This window comes from Amblyomma maculatum, chromosome 2 (genome assembly GCF_055883805.1).
Source record: "Amblyomma maculatum isolate TAMU_Amacu chromosome 2, ASM5588380v1, whole genome shotgun sequence".
In the NCBI taxonomy this organism is placed as follows: Eukaryota; Metazoa; Arthropoda; class Arachnida; order Ixodida; family Ixodidae; genus Amblyomma; species Amblyomma maculatum.
In genome coordinates, this window is record NC_139345.1 from 216,913,901 (window position 1) to 216,937,235 (window position 23,335).

Genomic DNA, 23,335 nt, shown 5'->3' on the forward strand with positions numbered 1-23,335 from the left:
AATGTATTCTTAAGACACGATTAAACTAGTACACACACATAATTCGGGTTAGTATTGAGCGGATGACTTTATTTTTGACGTTTTCTGACCGGCCGCCGGGGTCAGAGGCAGAGTACTCTCGACTGTGAGCTGGCAGGTGGGACGTCATATTTATCGGCAACGACATGGTCCCGCGGCCCCGCTGCCGCCGCCCCTGCACCTAAAGTTGGTTGACCGGCTACGCACAGTGTCAATTCCCTCGCGTTGCGCCCTGCACAATGCCGTGGAATGTGGAATGCTGCAGATGAGGGAGGCCAAGGGGGACGCATACAGAGGGCGTGTACTGCGGAAAATTGTTTGCGCGCAGGGAGGGAACGATGAATTGTATGCAGCGTGGTTTAAAGCTTCATGCAGAGTCTGCTGTTCCGTAGGAACACGAGCAGCAGTTTTAGGGCGCGTTGCAATTTATATATATATATATATATATATATAAAAAAAAAAGAGAATTGCTCAACATTGCTCAATTGAATATGGAGTGAAAGCATTAGCTGCAGGTGACCGAGTGTTCTTCCTTGTCTTTTTCTTCTTCGTCGTCTTCTTCGTTGTCGTCTTCATCTTCGTCTCCTTTGCGGCTGTTCAAGGTCATTTATGACTGCGGCCACGCACTACTCGACGGGCCGAAACCTAGTGTAGTATTGCTTTCGTAATAAAACACCCGAAACCTGGTCTAGTATTGCTTTCGCAATAACACACGTCCGTCCGCGTGCTTTGTGAGTGCCACGGAGGAAGAGAAAAATTAACGGGTGCGACTGCTCGCGATGGCTACGGAGGCATGAGGGAGGCAGGTAGATGTGACCTGATATCTGGTTTTGTCAGAGCTTTCACAGGAGGCCGCCAGGCGCAGGGATTTCAGAAATATTCATTAAAATACTTACTTTCGCTCATTTCTGTTGTTTTGTTGTGTTTGTGTTGTTTTGTGTGATGCATTGTTGTGTGGTGTGTTGTTTTGGCCACTCTCGATGCGATAGTTACCATCCGCGCTAGAAATCTCGGTGGCAATTTTTTGTTCAGTATCCCTTTAAGGCAAAGGCTTCATGCCAACTGCGACATATACCGTATTTACTCGCATAATGCTTGCACTTTTTTTCTCGGAAAATTGAGGCTAAGTTGGGGGGTGCGATAATTATGCAGGAAAAATTTGCGAGCAAATGTTTTGGAGCGCTAAAAGCAAATTTAAATAGGTGCAAATCTGGATTCTTAAGTCAGCTATTGTAAATATAACCAAAACATTACTTTCAAGCAGAACTTACCTTTGCTATAAAAGTACAAGGTCACCAAAAGCACTTTATTTACCGCACGCAGCCTCATCATCACTTCCCACGTTCCATGGTATAATGCTCACAGCAGACCATACAGTTCTACTCTTGATCAGAGACTTGATCAGAGTTCGTGTTGACACCGCAATCGCTGTCTCCAGGGGCCGGATTACGCACCGCTCGCAAACGGATCGCTCTCAAAATCGCTCTCCAAGGCCTATGTCCTATTGGTCAGTTCTGACCGGCGGCCATATTGCTTTTCTGCGTCACCAGTGGACGTCATCAGACGTCATGAACACAAAAGAAACGATGACGTTGAGCACCTAAATATGGCCGCCAATTGAGAGCGTTTTTTTTGAGAGCGACAAGCAGTCTCAAACGTTTAAAAGTGAAAATGGCAGCCGCGTACATTGCGATGCGCCGCTTTGAGGCATTGTATCGGCGACCCACAGCGAAGAATGAAGCACGAGGACGCGTTTGACTTGCCGGACAAGATGCTCCGGCTCTGTTCAACTCGGGAACAAGCAGAAAATGTAGTGACTGCGACGATTGCCGACGAACATCGATGAACAGCGCCTTGCAGGCTAGTGCGTCGTCACTGCAGCGGCAAGCGCACCATATTTTTTTGCTACCGGAGGCCTCCAACCACGATTATACCGTGCTTCCAACGTACGTAGGAAATGTAAGATTGTTTGCATCACACAGTGCGCCAGTAGCGGAAGCCATCGGGCGGAACGCTGATTGCCGTCAAGGCGCTGCGGGGAGATACGGAAACAAGTCGCTAGGCAAGGGGTTCTACGCACGTTGTGAATATCACAATAGTGAGTAGATTTTGTTTTTGACTGCGTGTGTTTGGCTAAGAGTTCTGAAGATCACAGTAATTTTGTATTGTGCCTGCTTTATCTCAGATCTGCGACGTGACCCTGGCTGCCCCGCCGGACCAACGCCTCCTCCACGACGCGTTCGTTTAGCAGTACTCCTGTGCACCGAAAGGTGATCGAAAGTCTGCTGAACACCTCCGTCTTTTTCCTGGTTAAGCTCTAAAAACCCGTGTTGGTCATCGAACGATCTTGATTATATGCATTGATGTGTGCTATACCACTTGTTGTAAGTCGGCTTCTCTGCAAGGCTTTTTTTTCCAGCCAAAAGGTCTCGTTCCCACTCGTGCATTGTTTTTCAACAGCTGTATTCAAGATGACCTAGCGAGAGCTGTCGAAAGGGTTCTGTATACCTGCCCTTTATATCTAAAGTACAGGGTGAAGAGACTATTGATTGTCCAGCGTGCCTTGCTCCTCGATGACAGGTTTCGGGCCATTTGTCACGCTCCCTGCCTGTGACACATTCGCGACTTGAAAGTGAATGCGCCTTAAAAACGCCTGCTTCTTTTCATTTCAGCAAATACCAAGTGTGTTTTCTGACTTTTTTTTTTTTTTTTGAAAACAAGTTTTGCAGGGAGAGACTGACTTAGATTTCGGCTTCGGCAAGAGGTCCATTTCCTGAATATGCTGAGACTGGCTGTATGCCAAAGAATGCACGTTGCAGTGAAATTTTGTTATCATGGCTAAAGCAATAGGAGACAAATATTTATAGTGTTTAAATTTATTTACTGCCTAAGAAATCGGGGTGCTTCTGTTATGCAGGTAATCATAGCACGTTATTTATATCACTACCAAGTTACAAGGCTGTCCTTACCATGATGCTTGCCTAAACAGCATTGGCACACGTCAGCATTCCTGTGAATGTTTACTGTGGGCTACTTAGTATGGATCTTCAATTGAGTGCTAAAGCATGCTCAAAAGCTGTTGAGATTAGCAAAAGGTGGGCCTAAGTGGATGTCATATTTTGATTGTGCAGGAGACGGCAACTACCCACTGAAGTCATGGCTGATTACACCAGCGCCAAGCCATCCCAGTCTCAGCTCACTGTCCCTTCTCTGCTACCATCTTGCAGCCTGGTACAGTTGACTGTGGTCACTGTAGTGTAAAAATTCTCAAACTGAAATGTGCAGTATTACAGCAAGGCAGTAAATGTTCATGATGTTGATTGTAATCGGAAAATACCAACAAAGATCTTTTTACTACCACTTATATTCAGTAGAAACACTCATTTCTTGGCAGCAACGTATCACTTGAATGCTTTTACTGCAAAAGAGGCAGCATATAGAGAAGCACATCTACCTTGATGTACATTGACCATACAACATTGACATGTACACTCCAGAATAAATTACTACGCCCAAAGAAGCCATTCCCTTGCATATTGAAGCTACCTATACAAACAGGTACTGCATGCATATGCAGTATACAAAATGCTTATATATCAGACACAGTCGAACCCGAATATATCGAACTCGAAGAGGATCGCGAAATAGTTCGATATATCGATAATTCAATATACAAAAATCGGCTTGTGACGGCACTTACGATGCGAAAACACGATACCGTATTTGTCGCCTAATCAACCCACTCGTATAATGAACCCACCCTCCACTTTTGCACCCGATAATTTGAAAAATAAAAAATGCGTTAAGACCGGCTCGCTCACATGCAAGCGATTGAGCGATCTCAGCGACGAGCGGCAGCGACAGAGCGAAAAATTTCAAACTTGTTGGAACTGTGTCCCTCTTGCCGCTCGAGCCACCGCGACAGCTCAATACAAGGTTTCTGTGTCGCTGCGGCAGAAAATCGCGAGCGTTTTCGCTTGCATGCCGATGGCGCGCGTCGCTCCGTTTCGGTCGTCGCATCCACAGCTCATTTCTTGGCAGCGTGCCAAGATGTTGCGCAGCGATAACGTCAGGGCGCGTTTATCTTTTTATAGCTCCTCCGGTGGCGGGGAGCGAACTTGGCAGAGTGCCCGTGATGGATTGATTGCACAAGCCTGGTTCGATTTATCACGCCGCGCTTGGGGCGGGCGTCATGATCGCAGCAGCAGACTGCGTGCTTCCGTTGATTCATACATGCAAAGATAAACGGCTCCCGCAAAAAAAAAAAAAAAAAAAAAGCCTGCCGCTTCTTAACGTCCGCAGCCGCCATATCTTACGCTACGTCGCGCGTACAGCACAACAGTAAGAAAGAATGACTCTCGAAAAAAAAAAAAAAAAGAAGAAAACGGAGAGCTGCCGCTTCTTAACGTCTGCAGGCGCCATAGCCACATCAGCCGCCGCGCGCAGAGCGTTCGCAACACACACTGGAGAAAGCGTCCGACGTCTGTCTTAAAACGGGCTGAGCTGGCTTGGCGCATGCGTAGCGCGTGCTGGAGATAGCTCGGCAAAAGAATGGGCACACCCACGCACATGACTTGCAAACATCATGTGTTGGTGCGCGGGAAACGATAACTGCAGATGCTCGCGCCTTTGGGGAATGGGCGCGGCGCTGTCCAGAACTGTCCCCTCTCATTCCTTCCGCGTGTGGCATGAAAACGTCACGCGGCAAACGGCCAAGGGTGATGCGATCATCTTTGGGGAAGGCACACTTTCCAGTGCGTGCTGCGGAGTTCGATATATCGAACGACCGGTGAAATTGAGTTCGATATATAACGCGGCTTTCCTATACTTTTACATGGGATTTTCAAGGGGATATTCCGTGAGTTCGATATAACCAAAATTCGATATATCCGGGTTCGATATAACCGGGTTCGACTGTATAACAAAGCCAGCTGGATGGTAGGCTATTAGACGTCTTACTCTCTGCTGTAGCAGCTACTAGGAGAATAGTGCTCTTTACTTGGCTTCAGTGCGCAGAATGATTGCTGCATGACAAAAATCGTAGTGACAATAAAATAACTAAGCATAACAAATGCATTGCTGGGGTGATGAGTGAATAAAGGTTATTTTACAGTAATAAAACGTGCACACTGTCAAGAAGAATGCTAAAGAGCTTGAAGACAGTAGAGGAAGCTAAACTATAAGCATTCAAAAAATGACTACGCCATAAATGTGTGATAGGTACACCTTTTGCACAGCTACTTGTGTCATTGGCATTTATTTTCTAAGTCTTTTCAACAAATAACCAAAAAAATTCATCTTCTGTTCAAACCGACATTTTAATAGAAAAGGCTTGTGCATAATTCACACAATATTGAAAGAGAATGTGTAATGTGTATATAATGAACATATTTTGAAACACTACAGACTCGATGGATATAAAGGCACTTGAAAGCTAGTTGTCATATTGCGATCGCGGAAATTGAGCCGATTTCCAGCTCGCCTGCGGCATCACATGCATGATACGCTTGCCTTTCCGGCCGACAGAGTGGACACCGTCTAGCACGAACAGAAACTATGACACAGTCAGAGAGGCACTGTAACAATGTGCGATCAACACCATCACTCTTCCCACTGCGCGAAATGCAACATATTAGACATCTCTGCTCAAGCCTACCTTTATCGCCTCTAAACTGAGGTCTGGTAGAACAAACTCGGTTCTCGCCTCGGGGACGGTAAAAAAAAAAACAATGTGTTTTCTTTCTCTTCAACAAACCAAAATGGATAATAAACGTCAGTTTCTGTACCTTACACAGTTTGAACAACATCAGCAACTGAACATGAACGGAATGGAGCAGCAATGCATGCTGCATTGGTGACTCTCGATATATGATAGTGTACAGCCCCGAATTTTATTGCACAGATTAGAAACTCTACGTTTTCCACAATATTTAATTGAGTGGATATCTACATTCCTACAAAACAGACAATTTTACTGTTTATTGAATGGAGTGCATTCTGGCAGATATCAACAAACCAGAGGTGTCCCTCAAGGGGCAGTTCTCTCACCCGTGCTCTTTAACATTTTAATGAGTTCAATTCCCACTCATCAAGATGTTCGCACGTATGTCTATGTGGATGACATCGCGTTCTTTACGGCGGCACCTGACATTCAATCCCTCAACAGGCGCCTGCAATCGTACCTAAGCTCCCTTCAAAATTGGTTATGTGACTTAAGATTTACATTAAACGTTAAAAGGTGCGCTTTCCTTGTTTTCCAAACTAAGGATCCGGTAAATCTTTCTCTAACCTTTAATCAGGAAATCATTCCTCAAGTTAAGTCTTTGAAATATCTAGGGGTGATTTACGATGACCATCTGGCATGGAGGGATCACACTGAACATGTTGCAGCAAAGGGGGCTCGTGCTGTGGGTATGTTGCGCAGGTTAAGCAATCCAAGGTCTGGGATGCGGCGAGATGCATTTTTATTGATTTATGTTATGTATGTCCGCCCAATTATAGAATTTGGATCTGTGTTATTTTCTGGTTCACCTGCTTACAAAATTCGTCCGCTTGTTCTTTTAGAGCGGGAAGCGCTTAGATTATGCCTTGGGCTCCCCAAATTTGTGGCTAACAATGTATTATACCTTGAAGCCCGAATACCACCGTTGTTAGCTAGATTACAATTCTTGACTGTCCAGAAGTATCTAAAAATATATGAATCACAATTCCACCGCTCCCTATCAATTTTTTGTTGCGAGCCAGACTCCTTTTTTGGAGTCAGATGGCCTGTTTCATACCCCGCAGGTAATTCTAGTGCAAAATCTGTTAAAACCTTTGCGCGTAGTCCTTTCTAACATCCTTCCAACAAAAGTAAGTGCATCGTCGGTTCAAATTGTCTATGATGACATTTTCCCAAATAATGCAAAACACTTATCACCTCATATTTTAAATGGATTATTAGAAGATCATTTACAAAGTCTTCCCGTTAGCATAATGATAGCAACTGATGCTTCTCAATTTCATGAGAAGGCCGGCGTTGGAATATACTGTCCGCTTTTAGACTGGGCTTTTTCAGTCCGTCCTCCGGATTTTACCCCAATTTTCCAGGCGGAGTTGCTGGCGGTGGTGCTTGCTCTGCGCAAACTAGACCCCCCATACTCAACAGTGGCTGTAATTACAGACTCTTATTCCTTGTGCTTGTCGCTTTCTTCGAATATGGATTCGCCAATTTCAAACACCTTTCTTTCATTGCTCCCCTCACATTTTAGCCTCATACATATAGTGTGGGTACCAGGCCACAGTAATGTGACAGCCAATGAGGTTGCTGATAGACTAGCTAAAGAATCTCTGAATGGCCCTGTGTTGCCCATCCTCCCGGCAACAGCGTACATAACAGCAGCACGATTTCGGAGGCGTGCCTTATTAAGCACGCAGTATGAATCTGTTTTATCATCAGATGACTACCTGCATTTCAAGTATTCCTGGAATAGAAAATCATGTCAATCAAGGCAGACTGAGGTCACTCTAACCAGGCTACGCTGTCGTATTCCGCCCTTAAATTTCTATATGCACAGGTCTGGTTTGGCGCTTTCTCCCGTCTGCGCATTCTGCGGGGAACCGGAAACAATAGACCATTTCTTGATATTTTGCCGCCATTTTACCATGATGAGAAAACTGTATTTAGAGAAGCCGTTACAACAGCTGGGTCTCAATTTGAGCAGCCAGATTTTATTATCGTTCGGTGCCACCATGCTTGGGTACAGCCACAGGCCTGTTTTTAACTCCATTCAAAACTTTTTAATAGAAACAAAACGTCTACCTTGCTAATATGCTTTGAATTTTTAATCTGTACATATAAACCTTAGTATTCTCCTACTGTGTGCGTTAGTATTTACTTTTTTTTTTTTTCATATTTACATTTCCTTCTCCATTCCCTAGCATTTATTTCTATTTATTTTTGCGTAGTTATACATCTCAAAATCTAATATCTCTGCACCCAAATTCTTGGCCGATCCCCCTGTGTGGATATGTGCCATCAAATTAGAGGAGAACAACAACAACATCAATATCAAGAACATCAATATCAACAAATATCAATATCAAGCAATATCAAGAACCGAGCCCAATGTGCCCGAAGTCAACTGGTTGCGAAGCACAGCAGCGAGTCACTGTGGCTAGCACGAGAAGCCAGTGGAGGGTCGTGCGTCGGATCTCGTTTCCCGCACTGCAGTCGCGAGCTCTTGCATAGCAGCTGCCACCTATCTGATACTGCCAGCTTCCATCTGTCGGCAGAATTAATAGTATAGCCTTCATTTGCCTCTTGTATTTTCCAAAGAAACAAAACACTAGATCACATGGCTCCCGCTCGTCGCTCTTGTCATCGCTGGTAAGCACTGATGGAAAACACTCTCTTTCAGCAAGTCGACTTAGTCGATTTTCGTGACAAACACTTTCACCAAGCTGTTCACTGCAGGTTTATAGTCTTCACTGCTTTCAGTCAAATTTTTCCGGCTACTAACGACATCTGCACAGGACCTCGATTTTAAACTACGCGTAAAAAGCAGCAACTAGACGGGAAATCAGCTGTTTCTTTGCAGGCCGCCATGTTCACGCCTCGCCGTCGTCAGCGGACCCTCGCGGCAAAAATTGTTACCTAGGAGCACATTTAATTGTAATACTGAAAATTCTTCTATTTTTAGTTGCCGTTTTTTAGCTTCAAACAATGTTTCTTAGGTAAATAGAACATTTGTACTTTTATTCGCTGCGTTTTCACGAAAAATGTTTGCACACGGCCCCCTTATCGTGAAAATAAAAGTTTCCGGGGCGGGGCTTTGCTATTAAGCACCCTAGCCTGCTTGTAATTGGCTAAAGCCATGATGTCATCACACTTCACATGTCTGAGCCTCGTCATTTTGACGTCACGCTCTCCAACTTGAGAGCGATTTTGAGAGCGGTGCGTAATCCGGCCCCAGTAGCGCACTATGCAGAACTCGTTGGCGTCGAAGTGCCTGCTAGCAGCGCGGTTGCTGTGCTGTAGCCCGTACTCGACAGCTTTCAGCTTAAAAGCAGCTGTGTAACTCGCGTACCGCCCCACCGTGATGCGGCACCAAGAACATGGTAGACGATGGAACAAAGCAAGTAACACGGACGGAACAAAGGAGCAATGACAACAAGATGCGGAAAACACGCGCAAAATGGCGAAGACTACGAGCACCATGGAAAAAAAAAAAGAGCATAACTGATGATGATGATCTACCCGAGCATGCTATCGCCGCCTGGTAGCGTGTGCACACGAGGCCAGCTAGGTTCAGTGGTGCTCCAAAGATGGCACTTGTTACTACTAGGAGATGACGCTCGCGGTGGTAATATTGGTGATGCAATGACTATGCGAAGAAAAAAAATAAATTCCGATTTTTGGCGCCCAATGTTGGGGGTTCGAGCATTATGAGAGTAAATACGGTAGCAGTTCTGTGAAATGCTTGATTTTTTGCAGACTATTAGGTGTGTAAAAAGCAGGATTGCTCCTTAACGGTGAAGGACTGTGGCTTCTTTGACTGTGCAATGTGGTGGAGCTGGAGCCTCTGGTGCCATGTGGTGCTGCATGTGAACAGGCTTCATCGCGCAAACGGTGAATACAGTCAAACCCAAATATATCGAACTCGAAGGGGATCGCGAAATAGTTCAATGTATCGATATACAGAAATCGGCTTGTGACGGCACTTAAGATGCGAAATAATGATACTGTATTTGTCGCGTAATCAACCCACTCGCATAATGAGCCCACCCTTCACTTCTGCCCCTGAGAATGTGGAAAAAAATAAAGCGTTAAGGCCAGCTCCCTCACATGCAAGCGATTGAGCGATCTCAGTGACGAGCAGCAGCGACAGAGCGAAATTTTTCAAACTTGTTGGAACTGCGTCCCTCTCGCCGCTTGAGCGACCGCGGCAGCTGAAAACAAGGTTTCTGTGTCGCCGCGGCAGAAATCGCGAGCATTTTCGCTTACATGTCGAATGGCATGTGTCGCTCCGTTTCAGTCGTCTCATCCACAGCTCATTACTTGGCAGCGTGCCAAATGCTGTGCAGCGATAACGTCAGGGCGCATTTATCTTTCGATAGCTCCTGTGGTGGCGGGGAGCGAACTTGGCAGAGTGCCCGTGATGGCTCGATTGCACAAGCCTGGTTCGATTTATCACGCCGCGCTTAGGGCGGGCGTCATGAACGTAGCAGCTGAATGCATGCTTTCGTCGATTCATACATGCAAGAATAAACGACTCCCGGCAAAAAAAAAAAAAAAGTCTGCCGCTTAACATCCGCAGCCGCCATATGTTATGCTACATCGCGCGTACAGCACAACAATAAAAATGAATGACTCTCACAAAAAAAAAAAAAAAAAAAGAGGGAGATCTGCCGCTTAATGTCCGCAGGCGCCATAGCCACGTCAGCCGCTGCGTGCAGAGGGTTCGCAACACACGCTGGAGAAAGCGTCCAAAGTCTGTCTGAAAACGGCATGCGTAGCGCGTGCCGAAGGAGAGAGAGAGATAGCTCGGCAAAAGAATGGGCACACCCACGCAATTGGCTTGCAAACGTCATGTGTTGGCGTGCGGAAAACAATAACTGCAGATGCGCGCGCCTTTGGGGAATGGGTGCGGCACTGTGCAGAGCAGCCGTCGCCGAACTGTCCCCTTTCATTCCTTCTGCACGTGGCTTGAAAACGTCATGTGGCAAACAGCCAAGGGTGATGCGATCGTCTTTGGGGAAGGCACACCTTCCAGTGCGTGGTGCAGAGTTCGATATTGTCACGTGGTGGTGACCAGGGTCGATGACACAAATGAAGACACAGGCTTGATGGTACAGAAATTAACTCTTTATTGGGCTGACTTGCGCCAGCAAAAGAACTAAGCAACTCGGCGGCGGCGATAGCAGCGAACGTGTTGATCGATCGTCGAACAAAGAATGCTCGTCACACTCGTCAATGCTCAATTTAAAGGCTGCACAGAACAATCTAGATAACGTCGCAAACAGCTACCAGCATGGGCTGGAACATTGTGGAAAGACACACGAGTGGCCGGAATCTTCGAGATAGATCTCGGTGCATCTTGCGCTACAACGAAACTGATAAAGGTGTGACTCGCGACATCGAGCATTAACAAACAAAGATTACGGAACTGATACGCGATCCAGAATCAGAGTGAGAATCAGAATCAAGAATGTATGCCGGCGGCTATTGAAAAACAACAAATACAGTTTTGAAGTTTTCGCGGCAGTATATCGAACGACCGGTGAATGACGTGGCTTTCCTATACTTTTACATAGGATTTTCAAGGGGATATTCCGTGAGTTCGATATAACCAAAATTCGATATATCCGGGTTCAATATAACCGGGTTCGACTGTAGCACACAACAGGCATGGAGCACACAGGAAGAACAGAAATGCTGCATGGACGTATGCGGGGGACAATGTGCAGTTCCAAGCCTTGGACAATCTTTTGCCAAGCAGGTTACACCTTCGGCATGGTGCCACCTTGGGAGCTCAGCTGTATCAACTGAAGCCATCCCCAGGGTGTCCGGATCAACAAGCTTCTGACACCACCAATTACACGGTGATTTGGTGGGAATCAGTCCAAATTAACAAAGTTTTACTGGACACCTATTGGAGCCTTGGATGACAGCTGCACAGCATTGTGGCTGTCGTTTTCCAATAAATTTGTTTTCAGCAGAAACTGATCACTGTTTGCACAGTTGTAGCTGCTTCATCATACTCCTTTCAGCAAAGTGCGTGGGTTATATGCGAGGACGTTAATATTTCTAAAAGTTCGGGGTGAAGGTTATATGCAGGGCTGGTTATACGCGCAAAAAATGATACTGGTCTCAGTGCTGTGCCTATTAGTTTCTCTGGCATCCACTAGTAGCACTGTTGGCACTGCACGGAGACTGTTGACAGAGCCTGACCTGGAACGGTGGCGACGGCTGCTCATCTGAGAGAGAGGCACGAACTCGCTGTCCGCTTTCACGGGCAGGTTGCACTGCTGCATTACACAAACAATGCACCACATCAGTAATAGGCTCGAACATTACAGGCTGCCAAAGAAAGAAGGCACAACTCACCGGACACACCAATGAGTCGCTGCCATAGTGCTTGCACGATATCTGCAGTGGAGAAAGAGCATCAATGGAAACCACAATGAGAAACAGTCTGAAAGGCATAGTGAACAGAAGGATTAAAAAAAAGCTTGCCAGCTACAGCCAAAATTCATGGCATAATCAGTGATGGAAAATAACTGAACCACTGCATACACTGTTCCCGCAAAAAACATCCATCAAGGGTGCAGAAGGTGTGACACGTGGCCAAGGGGATGAATGGTACAAGCAAGAGCAAAAAGGAGAAATAAAAAAAATTCCGACAAAATTTTTTACCAATATGGCAAGCCCATGCAGGATTATCAGAAAACAACGAAGCAGTGGTACATATTAACTGCCAGTCACACCAATTTAGTTGAGCAGAGCTGCTGCTTTGCCAGAGAGAAGGAGTGCTCGAATGAAAGGCACTAGAGTCCGGCCTTACATCATGTACTGCTACGCATGATGATGGCTGGGAAGCAATCTGCCAAATGAGAGGTGATGGAACTTGTGCAATATTTTTCAGCACATTGCACAGCAGCTCTCCCACTGCGCAGAACAAATGGAAGGAGACCGATCGCACTTCCCAAACTGATAACACATGCACAGTCTGCATGAGTGCGTGCTAGAGAAAAAAATTAAAAAAAAAATATAATATTTTGCCATTTCGGAATGGTGGCAACCTGTACTAAATATGCTGGCTTGATGGCTGAAGTGAGAGCCGCTTCATTGGCCACCTAACAAGCACACAAAAGCTGCGTTTGTGGTTCTTCACTTGCTGCATAGAATGGCCACACACAGTCTGAGCATACAGAACGCGAGGCGGGAGACTCAGCACTCATTTTCTTGTCTAGCCTTTCCCTCCATCGCATTCTTTGCACTGTTTTATTCATGAGAGCCTTTGCATACTCGGCTGTGGTTGCCTGGCTGCTTTCCTGATATTTCAATCATAAAATAGTGTTGCATGATAATGTGCAGAAGTATTGTAAACACTCGATACATTTTCTAAAATATCCTTGAACGTGCTATAGAGGAAAATGTAAGGTCCTCACTGCCCAATTAAAAAAAATTGCAAAAATTCAACTGCTGAGTGAGCAACAAAGGCATTTAGTATTGACACTATTACGACCAGCATTTATTGACACCCTCTTGCAGGGCGGAGTCATTCTGTGAAGGGGTGTATGCTGCCTCCCGACCGGTGGCCACCACTGCACTCCCTACACTTCCTCGTGGCTTGTCGAGAGAGACATGTGCGCAGCGTTTTCTGCGGCTAAGTACTCGAGTGTTGTGTTCCCCAGAGCACGAACCACTCACGAATTAACAGGAAGATGTTCCGATTTTCTAAAGAACAGAAAAGACAACTTCTCTGGCTGGTAAAAATTAAGCAACACGACAAGTGGCAAAGCACAGACCATTTGTGTGCGTGCAGTGTAAAGTTAGTTGTTCATTTGCCTCCTTTTTCCAGTAGCATTTGTCTGTCTTGTATCCTTGATATCTGGCACGCATGCTCAAGTGTTTAGTTTATTTCTGAATAACAGTTCAGTTCAGTTCAGTCGTTTAGTCGTGTCCGACTCTTCGTGACCCTATGGAACATATCACGCCACGCTTTCCGGTCTCTATCTTCCTAACATCACATAACTTCATCTTCAGCGCCTCGAGGATGCCATCTAACCATCGCGTTCGCTGCCTACCCCTTCTCCGGTGACCCTCAACCTTTCCCAACATCAAATCTTTCTCCAGCGACTCCTCTCTTCTCATCAGATGACCAAAGTAGCTGAGCTTTAACTTTAAAATCTGACCCTCCAATGAGCAGTCAGGGTTTTTAATCTCTTGTTTTGCACGGGCTGCGAGTGCATAAAGATGTGCGCTCTTTGCTACCAGCACCTTGTGCTATTTTTTTGTGCGCAATGGAAGGAGCATGCGCAAAGCTGAGCAGAATGTATGGTGAGCTCTAAGCTTACATTTCATGTGATAACATACGGAGCACATTGAGGTATTTCCCCATGGTTGTTATTCTTGTGCCGCTGTCCAACTGGGATGGCGTGCGCATATGGGTGTTTGCGTGTGATGAGGTGTATGACCAAGCATGCCGCATGTATCCATGACAAGCATGTCATGTAAGGGCTAATCATGACTGATTTAGCGTTGGTCAACTGGTAGTTACTGCAATGTATAAAAGACAGTTGAGGAGAGCATGTTGCCGAGCTAGTTGGTGATCCATTAAGTAAAACATTTAGCACAAAAATTGAACACGAAGGACAAAGAAGAACACATAAGATGTTTGACAAGCGCTTGTCAAACGTCTGGCTAGTTGGTGATCCATTAAGTAAAACATTTAGCACAAAAATTGAACACAAAGGACAAAGAAGAACACATAAGACGTTTGACAAGCGCTTGTGTCTTATGTGTTCTTCTTTGTCCTTTGTGTTCTATTTTTGCGCTAAATTTTTTACTTAATAGTATAAAAGACATATGCAGTAAAATCTCACTGATACGAATCCGTTTGATACGAATTTCAGGATGATACGAACTCACGAAATTCCCCCAGCCAGAGTGCATTGTGTACAATGGGCAAAATTTCGGATGGTCCGAAAGCTCTCCCGCGCCACTAGGATGATACGAACACGTGAACTGTGACCGCAACCTTGAGCACTACACACTGCCCGCACATCGTTGACTCCTTGATCGCCAGCTGCACTGTATGTACGCATCACGATCAGTTTGCGGTGATGCGTGGCCCGCACCTCGCAGACATCGCGATTTTTTTTCGGGGTCACGCCGCGAAAAGCTTTCAGCGGCGCGTGGCCCACAAATCACACCCGTCACAACTGCCGTAGCTGCTAGCGGCGTACGCGGCCGGTGCGCACAGACCGGGCATCGCTGACTCCACGATCGCGACCCGCGAGCAGTTTGCGGCGCCGCACGGCCCGCATGTCGCCATCCCCATTCATGCGTCGCGAGAAGTACGCGGAGGCGAGCGGACCGCACATCGCCGGCATCGCGATCAGTTTTCCATGCCGCGAAAGGTTTGCAGTGGCGCGCGGCCGTGAGTAGTAGTACTAGCCGGTGGTGCGCGCGGCGGGCGCGCACGGGCCGCACATCGTAGATTTCGCGACCGCTAGTCGCGCTGTACACATCGCGAGCAGTCTGCGGCGCCACGTGACTGGCACGTCGCTGTCTCTTGTAGTGCTTTACGTGCCGCAAAAAAGTCCGCGGAGGCACGCGGCCCGTGTGTCGCCGATGTCGCGATAAACTGTCACGCTATGTGCGCCGCGAGTGGCAAGCTATGACTAAGCGAGCGTGTAATAAAACTTCTCGGACGTAAATAGATATGCGCGACTGCCTTTCTTATGCTCTGCATACTTATTTTCATCGTTTTGATGATACGAATGTTTGGATGACACAAATTTTTTCGCGACCCTGTGAGATTCGTATCACCGAGGTTCTAGTGTACTTGGGTATTGGGTATGAGGCATCTGATCACACATTGTCTAGGGCCTAGGCATTCGCTTTTCTTTCCACACTCAATGACTGGTGAATTATCTGAACATCTGACAACAGATAAGTGATAAGGATTTCATGGCTACATGGCCATAGCCGGAGGCGCTTTACCTGCAGCCTGCAGAGATGCTTTACCTATTAGGGCCGCTTTACCTACCAAGATACAATGACATATCATATATACTCAAGTATAAGCCGCCCTCGTGTAAAGCCCACACCCCCAACTTCCGGCTGCAAAACATAAAAAAAAATCAAGAACTCGCCACAAACGTGTTTAGTCCTAGAAAGTGCTACAAGATGGCGCCAGTTAGTTTTTCCCAAACCGCATCCATTATTATAATCGTTGCGCAACACGACGTTTTCGTGGATTTCTGTTCCCGGTTTTCATAGTTCCTTACCCAGCGCCATTGAGTCTTTGTTATCCGTTTCGAAGTGCATGGACTGCTTGCAGAATTTGTTGTGTTGAGTGCGCCATTGTGTGGCAAGGTGCATGCTTTTGAACATGAACAAAACGCAATGAGCAAGCACAGACTGTCCTACACTGCAGGCTTTAAACTTGAAGTGGTGAAATACACCGAGGAACATGGTAAACGGGAAGCCGGTCACAAGTTTGAAGTCGATGAAAAGTGTGTTCGCTGTTGGTGTATGCAAATGCAACAACTAGCTGAGACTACCCAAACCCGGAAAGCTTTCTGTGGCAAACACTGTAAGTTCCCAAAACTTGAAGAGGACCTCGTCGAGTACCTCGTCGAGCAACGGCTTTGCGATGTCTACAGAAATGATCCGCATGAAAGCAATTGCTATCGCTCAGCACATGAACATTCGACCTGCAGACTTCAAAGCCAGTCGAGGATGGCTTCAACGTTTTATGAAACGCCACCAGCTCTCCATCTGCCATCGAATGACGTTGCGCCAGAAGCTGCCAGCTGAATATTAGAATCAAGTAGTGAAATTTCATCACTTTGTCAATACACTTAGGAGGGAGCATGACTAAGATCTTTCACAGATAGGCAATGCTGATCAGACCCCTGTCTGGTTTGATGGCCCTGAAAATTGCATAGTGAAAGTCAAAGGGGCAAAAAATGTCTCCGTGCGCACTACTGGCGCCGAGGCAAAGGTGCACTGTGATGCTTTGCATCACCGCTGATGGAAGGAAACTTCCACGTCAAGTTTCAATGCATCATCTAGCCCAACTTCAAGTTTTGTTAAACTTCCACCCTATGTTGTCTTTAAGGGAAAGACTTTGCCAAGAGAAAAGTTCCCCGGGTGCAAAAAAAAGGTTGGATTTCCGACGAATTGGTCATAGACTGGCTTAAAACAGTGTGGCAGAAACGACCAGGAGGACTACAACACCGCAAAGCTTTAGAGGGTACCTAACAGACCGAGTGAAGACTCGGCTGGCAGACTGCCGAAAGAACTTGGCCGTAATTCCAGGTGGCCTCACGAGCGTGCTGCAGCCGCTTGATGTTTGCGTTAACTGGCCATTCAAGGCGGAATTTCGGTGTTGCTACACCAAATGGATGTCCACGGGCAACCACAGAACAAGTCCGACAGGGCGGCTGAAGTGAGCATCTCTCCAGCAAGTGTGCACTTGGATTCTGCACACGTGGTGTTCATTGTCAGTGGACACCATCTCAAAGATCTTCAGAGTGACAGGGCTGTCAAACGCCATGGACGGCACAGAGGACAACCAGCTTTGGGAGCACGCCAGTGAGGCGAGCTTGTCCGACAGCGGTGAGAGTGCCGATGAGCTGAGCTCGTCCGACAGTGATTCGAGCGAAAGCGGCGATGAACGATGAAATAAAATGTTCGTATCCATCACCAACTTTTTATTTATCTGGCACAGTAGTTGCAGTAGTTCCACAATGTGTTAATGTTTACCTACCGGACTGATTTGTGTATAATTAGCAACTGATAAAATTTAGTGAAAAAAAGCGCGGCTTATACACGAGTATATACGGTACACTTTGAATTATCGAGAGAGTGTGACTGTCAGATCAGCCCCCCCATTCACCACAAATGTTCCAAGCCCAGCTGACAAAATCCTACTTTTAAAATCGTAAATTTCAATATATACAGTCGAATCTCGATGTAACGAAGTCCTATTTGCAGCCAAAAATTTCGTTAAACCACAAATTTCGTTACATCGAGGTTGTTATATTTTAGCTGCCCGAATGAAGTAACAGGTTCGTGGAACACTGCTGGGAACTTGTAAATTATGAATTCAGGAAATGCGAAAGAAATTCTAGTAATAAAAGTGTTAACAAGGGCACCGGATGTTATTTTGTATATCAGTTAGTTATATTTGGTCAGGAGCACACAATGAGTGAAAGTAAATGGACACGAATGCGTAATTTTTCTCCGCATGCGCAAAGAGCGAGCGCAGTGCCAAGTACTCAAAGCCACAGCCAGATGTCGCCACTGGTATTATCATCATCCAACGCTTGCAAACAGAGAAAAGAGCCAATAGGGTTAATACCGAGTTTCTAGATGAGCTGATCTAGGGACTTTAACGGGGACGCTGTCATATTATAGTAAACTAGATTAGCCATATGCCCGCATCTGAGAATTTGAAAAAAAAAAAAATAGCACTGGTCGTTAACGTCCCTCGGCGTCGCGCTGTCGCAGTCTAGTGTGTTTCTATGCGGCGCACCAAGGTGCTGCGCAGCCAAAACATCAGGATGTGTGTCTTGGCTCTCTTGACGGTAGCTCGAGTGGTGGGGTAGGAGGCGGGGGAGAGGGGCTGGCAGAGTGCTTTTAATGGCTTGCTCGGCTTTTCCCATTGCGCAGGCCTTGTTTCAGCATATTTGCTTTATCATGGAGCCATTGGGGTGTGCGATACCACAAAATCATCATTGGAATAAGTGATAGCAAGCACTTATGAAGCGAACAATGCTAAAAGCCGGCATCATGATTGCGGCTGACCGCATACTTTCTCTGATGATTGATGGCTGGGTAGACTTTAAAGAAAAATAAAAATAATCCCAACTATTCTTGCGTATTGAACCCTCCCCTCAAATTCACATCGATTTTTATACTAGAAGAAAAACAAAAGTGGGTTCATCACACGAGTAAATATGGTATTTCTGGTGAGCACTGTCGTTCCGACTGACCAGTGACGTGATGGCATGATGCGCCCTAAAACGTCCGCACCGCGAGTTTTGTATGCACATATGGCGCGGCGGTACAGTAGGTATGGTATGCCTCTGTCATCATCATCTTGTTTCGCTTGCAGATTCCAGACTGCCGTCAAAATTGACACGTAAAAGGGCAGATGTAATATGCTGTTTGTGAGGGCTGAAGTTTTAGTTCTCATCTGATTGTCAAGGTGGCTGCTGGTAAATCAAAAGTGCAGCATAAAATTACTTCATTAATGGCGGAAAAAAAAAATACATGGTTTTCAATCAGGCAGAGACCCCTCACTGCCTCCCAGTCTCCAGCAGCGATACCACTGCGGTGTTGCGGGTTTCCCTCTCTCCTCCTGGCCTAACCAAGACACCTCCTCTCTGCACTCAGAGTCTAGAAGCGCGTCTGTCGCAACTCTCTTGGGGTCTTCTGGCGGTTGGTCATGCATGCGCATGGTTCTGTTTTCCGCCAAGGAGACTGCCGCCATCCCCTTTGTCACCCGGTCATTGCACGCAATAACCGCTACGGGCCGTGAGCACGAAGCCACGCCAGTTGAGCAGAACACTCCTCTCGCCTCCTTGCATGTGCTCCCCCAATCAGTGGGTTTTATTTCTCCCCCGTACGCGAGCGGAACGTTCGCTTGCTATGGCGGTTGCATTTGAGTGTTGTGTTTTGCTGTGTACTCGGGCATAATAAAGCCTCTTCAATTAAGGAGGGACACGGCTCTTTGCGGCCGAAAATCGGTCTAAAACTCGATTTTTTTATTTCTTCATTTTCGCGGTCCCGAGACGTTTCCGCAACTATACGCAAATTTAGGTTGAAAAATATCGCCTATTTCGCACGTTACAGCACTCCAAAGATGCGAATCTCAACGTTTACCCTTTTAAAATGAGGTCAAATCGCGCTGAGTTTGAATAGGCCGCAGATCGAGAAATGCGCGTTCCACCGGCATCTTTTTGATCTTGTTCGAAAGATCGCGATTCACGCTAATCCCATGGCACAATCGGCGTCCGCGAGTGAACACCCGAAGCGAAAAACAAAGGGACAAATTTGCGTGAAACACGCACTGCTATTGGGCTCCGAAAGCATGTGACCCAAACGACCATTTCTGGTTGGCTGCCGGTGTCGACTGCTGCGGCTTGGCGCCATTTTGAAAAGGTCGTGTAGTTAGGCCTAGCTGGTTTAGCGACGTTTCGTAGTCACGACCACGGCGTAAAGCGGGGAAAATTTAGGTTCGAGCGTCATACTAGCCTAAAATCCGAAAAAAGGTAGAGAAAAGAGGTGCGCCGGTGACGCGGCAACACGGCCTGTTACCAGCAATCAGCGACGAAGCGCTGACGCGCCACGATGGGCCGATAAGGGCGAAGCCGATGGTGCTCGGCACAAGATAGGAGAGCGAACGATTTCCTCGAGGAGATTCCTGCCGCGTGCAAACATCGCAATCATGACGATGCAGATGAAAAAGTGATACCTAAGCAGTTTTCATGGGCGCGAAAGATTGAACACTCGGAAAAGTTAGTGGCGCGGCAGCAGCGGCAATCACGAAACGGCGTCGCGCCGCATGCGGAATGGCAAACTTTGTCGAAATAAACTTGCGTCTGAGTTGCAGGGGAATTGCTCGATGGAAAACGGTGCATTCACACCAAAAACCAGTCATAACTCATTTTATTGAGCTGCTGTTATGCTTGGTAATTCAAAAATATGCCCAAAACGTTTTTCGCCGATTTCTTAAAATTGAATTTTGGGCACAGTCACCAGATCAATATTTCTGGTCCTGCTCAAGCTACAGTTATTTTCTTTTGCTAGAAAGCTAACCTCATTTATCTTTTGACACCAAGGTAAATGTAATGACCGTAGGGGAAAATTTACTGACAAGATAGTCTTGGCACCAAAATGGACCACCTTTACTTTGAGTTTTTTTTTTTTTTATTATTATGGTGTAACTTTAACTTAAATTGGTATAGAACATTAATTTTTGCTTTAATTTACTTTCCAACCATTTCTGATCATACTGATATGTCAGACCTTGTCATAATTTAAATCTACATGTTCTGAAATATTTTTCCTTCTTTTCTCAAAAACAGCATTTTTGAGGGTGCTGCAATTTTGGAGGAAATCAATATCTCCGGTTCTGTTCTTGCTATTGCTATAATTTTTTTTTTTAAGGGAATCCTGCCAGTCTCATGAAACCAAGGTATATGCAGTGACCCCAAAGGAAAATTTACTGAGCAGGTTATCTTGTCCTGGGCACCCAAATGGACCTTTCCTTTCAAATGTCTCCTATTGCATACCTTTGGCTCAAATTGGCATAGGCCATTAATATTTGCTTCACTTTCCACTTGTTTCTGATCTTGTTGTCATATCCATCATTGACATAATTTACAGCTACATACTGTGAAATTAGCAAAAGGTAAAAAACTTGCGCAAAAAGTAGATAAAGAAAGAGACGTGACAACAAGACAGAGCGCAAGTCTTTTACCTTTTGCTAATATGAACCAACTCGCCCAGAAGAAAGTACTTATTGATACTGTGAAATGTTTTTCCTCATTTTCTCAAAACTGCAATTCTGAGGGTGCTGCATTTTTGGAAGAGAGATATCTCTTAAACTATTTGTGCTGCAGCTCTTATTCTTGTCTTGTTAGAAAGAAAAACTCTTAGACAGTGCAATAGGACTAAAATATGTACAGTTATTATGCGGCAACATTTACAGAATGATTTATCAATTTTAGGTGCCAACTTGGGCTTTTAGTCATAAAAGTTTGACTTTGTGTAACTTTGGTTCAAATTACTTTAACACGTTAATTCATGGCTAGTGGCATTCTATGATCCTTCTAGATCACTCTGGCAGGTCTATTCTCATCATGTCATGAAGTGTTTAGTTATTAACGCACCTCCAAATGAAGAGCATGAATTAGGTAATATTTTGAACACTATTTCGTCTACAAGAAAACTAATCAGATATTTGAAATCGACATGCAAAAACATATTAACCGTGCAAGTTTAAATCAGATCCATCCATAAATAAGGAAAAACGTTTTAAGAGGGGTGTCCCCCGTTAAGTAACTCGGTGTTTGTCCCCTCCAGGTGTGGAAGCAGGCTCAAGCCTTTTGGAGCAGCTGTGGAGCAGTGAAACGGAAGTTTTGGAGCATTTGAATTATGTTTTGGAGCAACTTTCCAAGGTTGAACACGTTTGATAATTGCAGTTTTCTCTTTCTAAATCTAAAAACTGCAGTCTGATTCCTTTTCAGACAAGTTTAATGCCTTTCCAACTTCACACTCATATCTGACAAGACGAACAGCCAAAGCGTATAAGAATATATAATACAGCATAGGCTGACCTTAGCAACAACTTGGAACAGACAAGCAGCAAACAGAACTCTTGGTGCTCTTCATATCTGAACATCTAGTTTGGCCTAGAGCGTCTGCCTCTTTTGACTTGATAGATTCAAATGTCGAGTGCACCACTTCTATGTGCTCAAGCAGCGCCACTAATATGGAGTTCAGATTAATGGGCACGACATTTCGGCTCTCTTGTGCATATCATTTATGATCCTATGCTGATAACTCTGAGCACTGATCAGTAGTGCCTTCAGGGAAGACAGATGGCACTGAATGGTACTTTTCCATCCTTCAGAGAGAGAGAGAAAGAGAGAGAAGGCAGAGAGGTTAACCAGGAAAGCTTCCGGTTTGCTACCCTGCACTGGGGAAGGGGAATGAGGAGTTTAAAGGAGAAAGATAGAAGAGAATGATAGGAAAGGTAAGGCGGCGAGGAGCACAGTCACAGTTTCTCAATCAAGTTTGCGTCTCTCATAAAACACATAAGTGCTTTGAAGGCTTTGCCGTTAGACGCCTTCTGTGGCCATGGGCCGAGGATTTTCTCCTCTGTGAAGGGACGGCTGTCAAGATGGTCCAGAGCCGAACGCAGCGCATATCTTTCGCTTGCAGCTTTTTTACTTGACTGCCTCCTGCCAACAGCTCATCATTCCTTTCTTGAGCAAAGCTAGGGCTCATTTTTAACATCTTGGCACGAGGCCCTGTATGGCTGTCTAACACTTTTGAGAAACTTTCTAGTGAATGACACCTTTGGCATACCAACCCATAACGCTTCAAGTTTGATTTTGTCTACCGCAGGCCTGACAAGCTTGTCACTGACAAAGAGGCTCAATTGAGAAGTACATAGTTGTTTTTTCACAGCAGAACCATTAGAATAACTCATACAGTTTTGCAGCTTCACAAGTTTCTTAATGACTCACAGTAGTTTGCGCCCTCCACTTGCTGCTCTTCTCTCTCCACCGGCGATTCAAAAGGCTAGGAGAAAGTGCTATGTCACATGTACACTGCATTTTTTTTTTTCGCAATTAATTCCCTCCAATCGCCTGTGGTTCATACTAATTTACTCGCGAACAAATATTTATTATGCTCCATGAAGATGCGTTATATGATATCTTTGCCTTCGTGAGCTGTGGCGTTGTTCCCGTGTTCTGCTAAATTTTATGGCAGTACGTTGAGGCAGTCAGTTTGAGCAGTTTTGGAGCAATATTGCATTTTGAAGCAGGATGGAGTAAGGAAAGCAGTTTGGAGCAGAATGGA

General features: G+C 45.7%; 1 protein-coding gene across 5 annotated transcripts in view; it reads right to left on the bottom strand.

The window, feature by feature from the left end:
* Positions 1-23,335, bottom strand: part of LOC146201292 (ubiquitin carboxyl-terminal hydrolase 4-like) — a 158,412-nt gene that overhangs the window by 41,242 nt on the left and 93,835 nt on the right. For all 5 annotated transcript variants that reach the window (XM_084595751.1, XM_084595749.1, XM_084595748.1 and 2 more), the window contains exons 11-12: positions 12,107-12,148; positions 11,951-12,027 (exon numbers count right to left, since the gene is read on the bottom strand). In XM_084595751.1, coding sequence (XP_084451877.1) covers positions 11,951-12,027; positions 12,107-12,148 — 119 coding nt within the window. The remainder of the gene's footprint in view (positions 1-11,950; positions 12,028-12,106; positions 12,149-23,335) is intronic.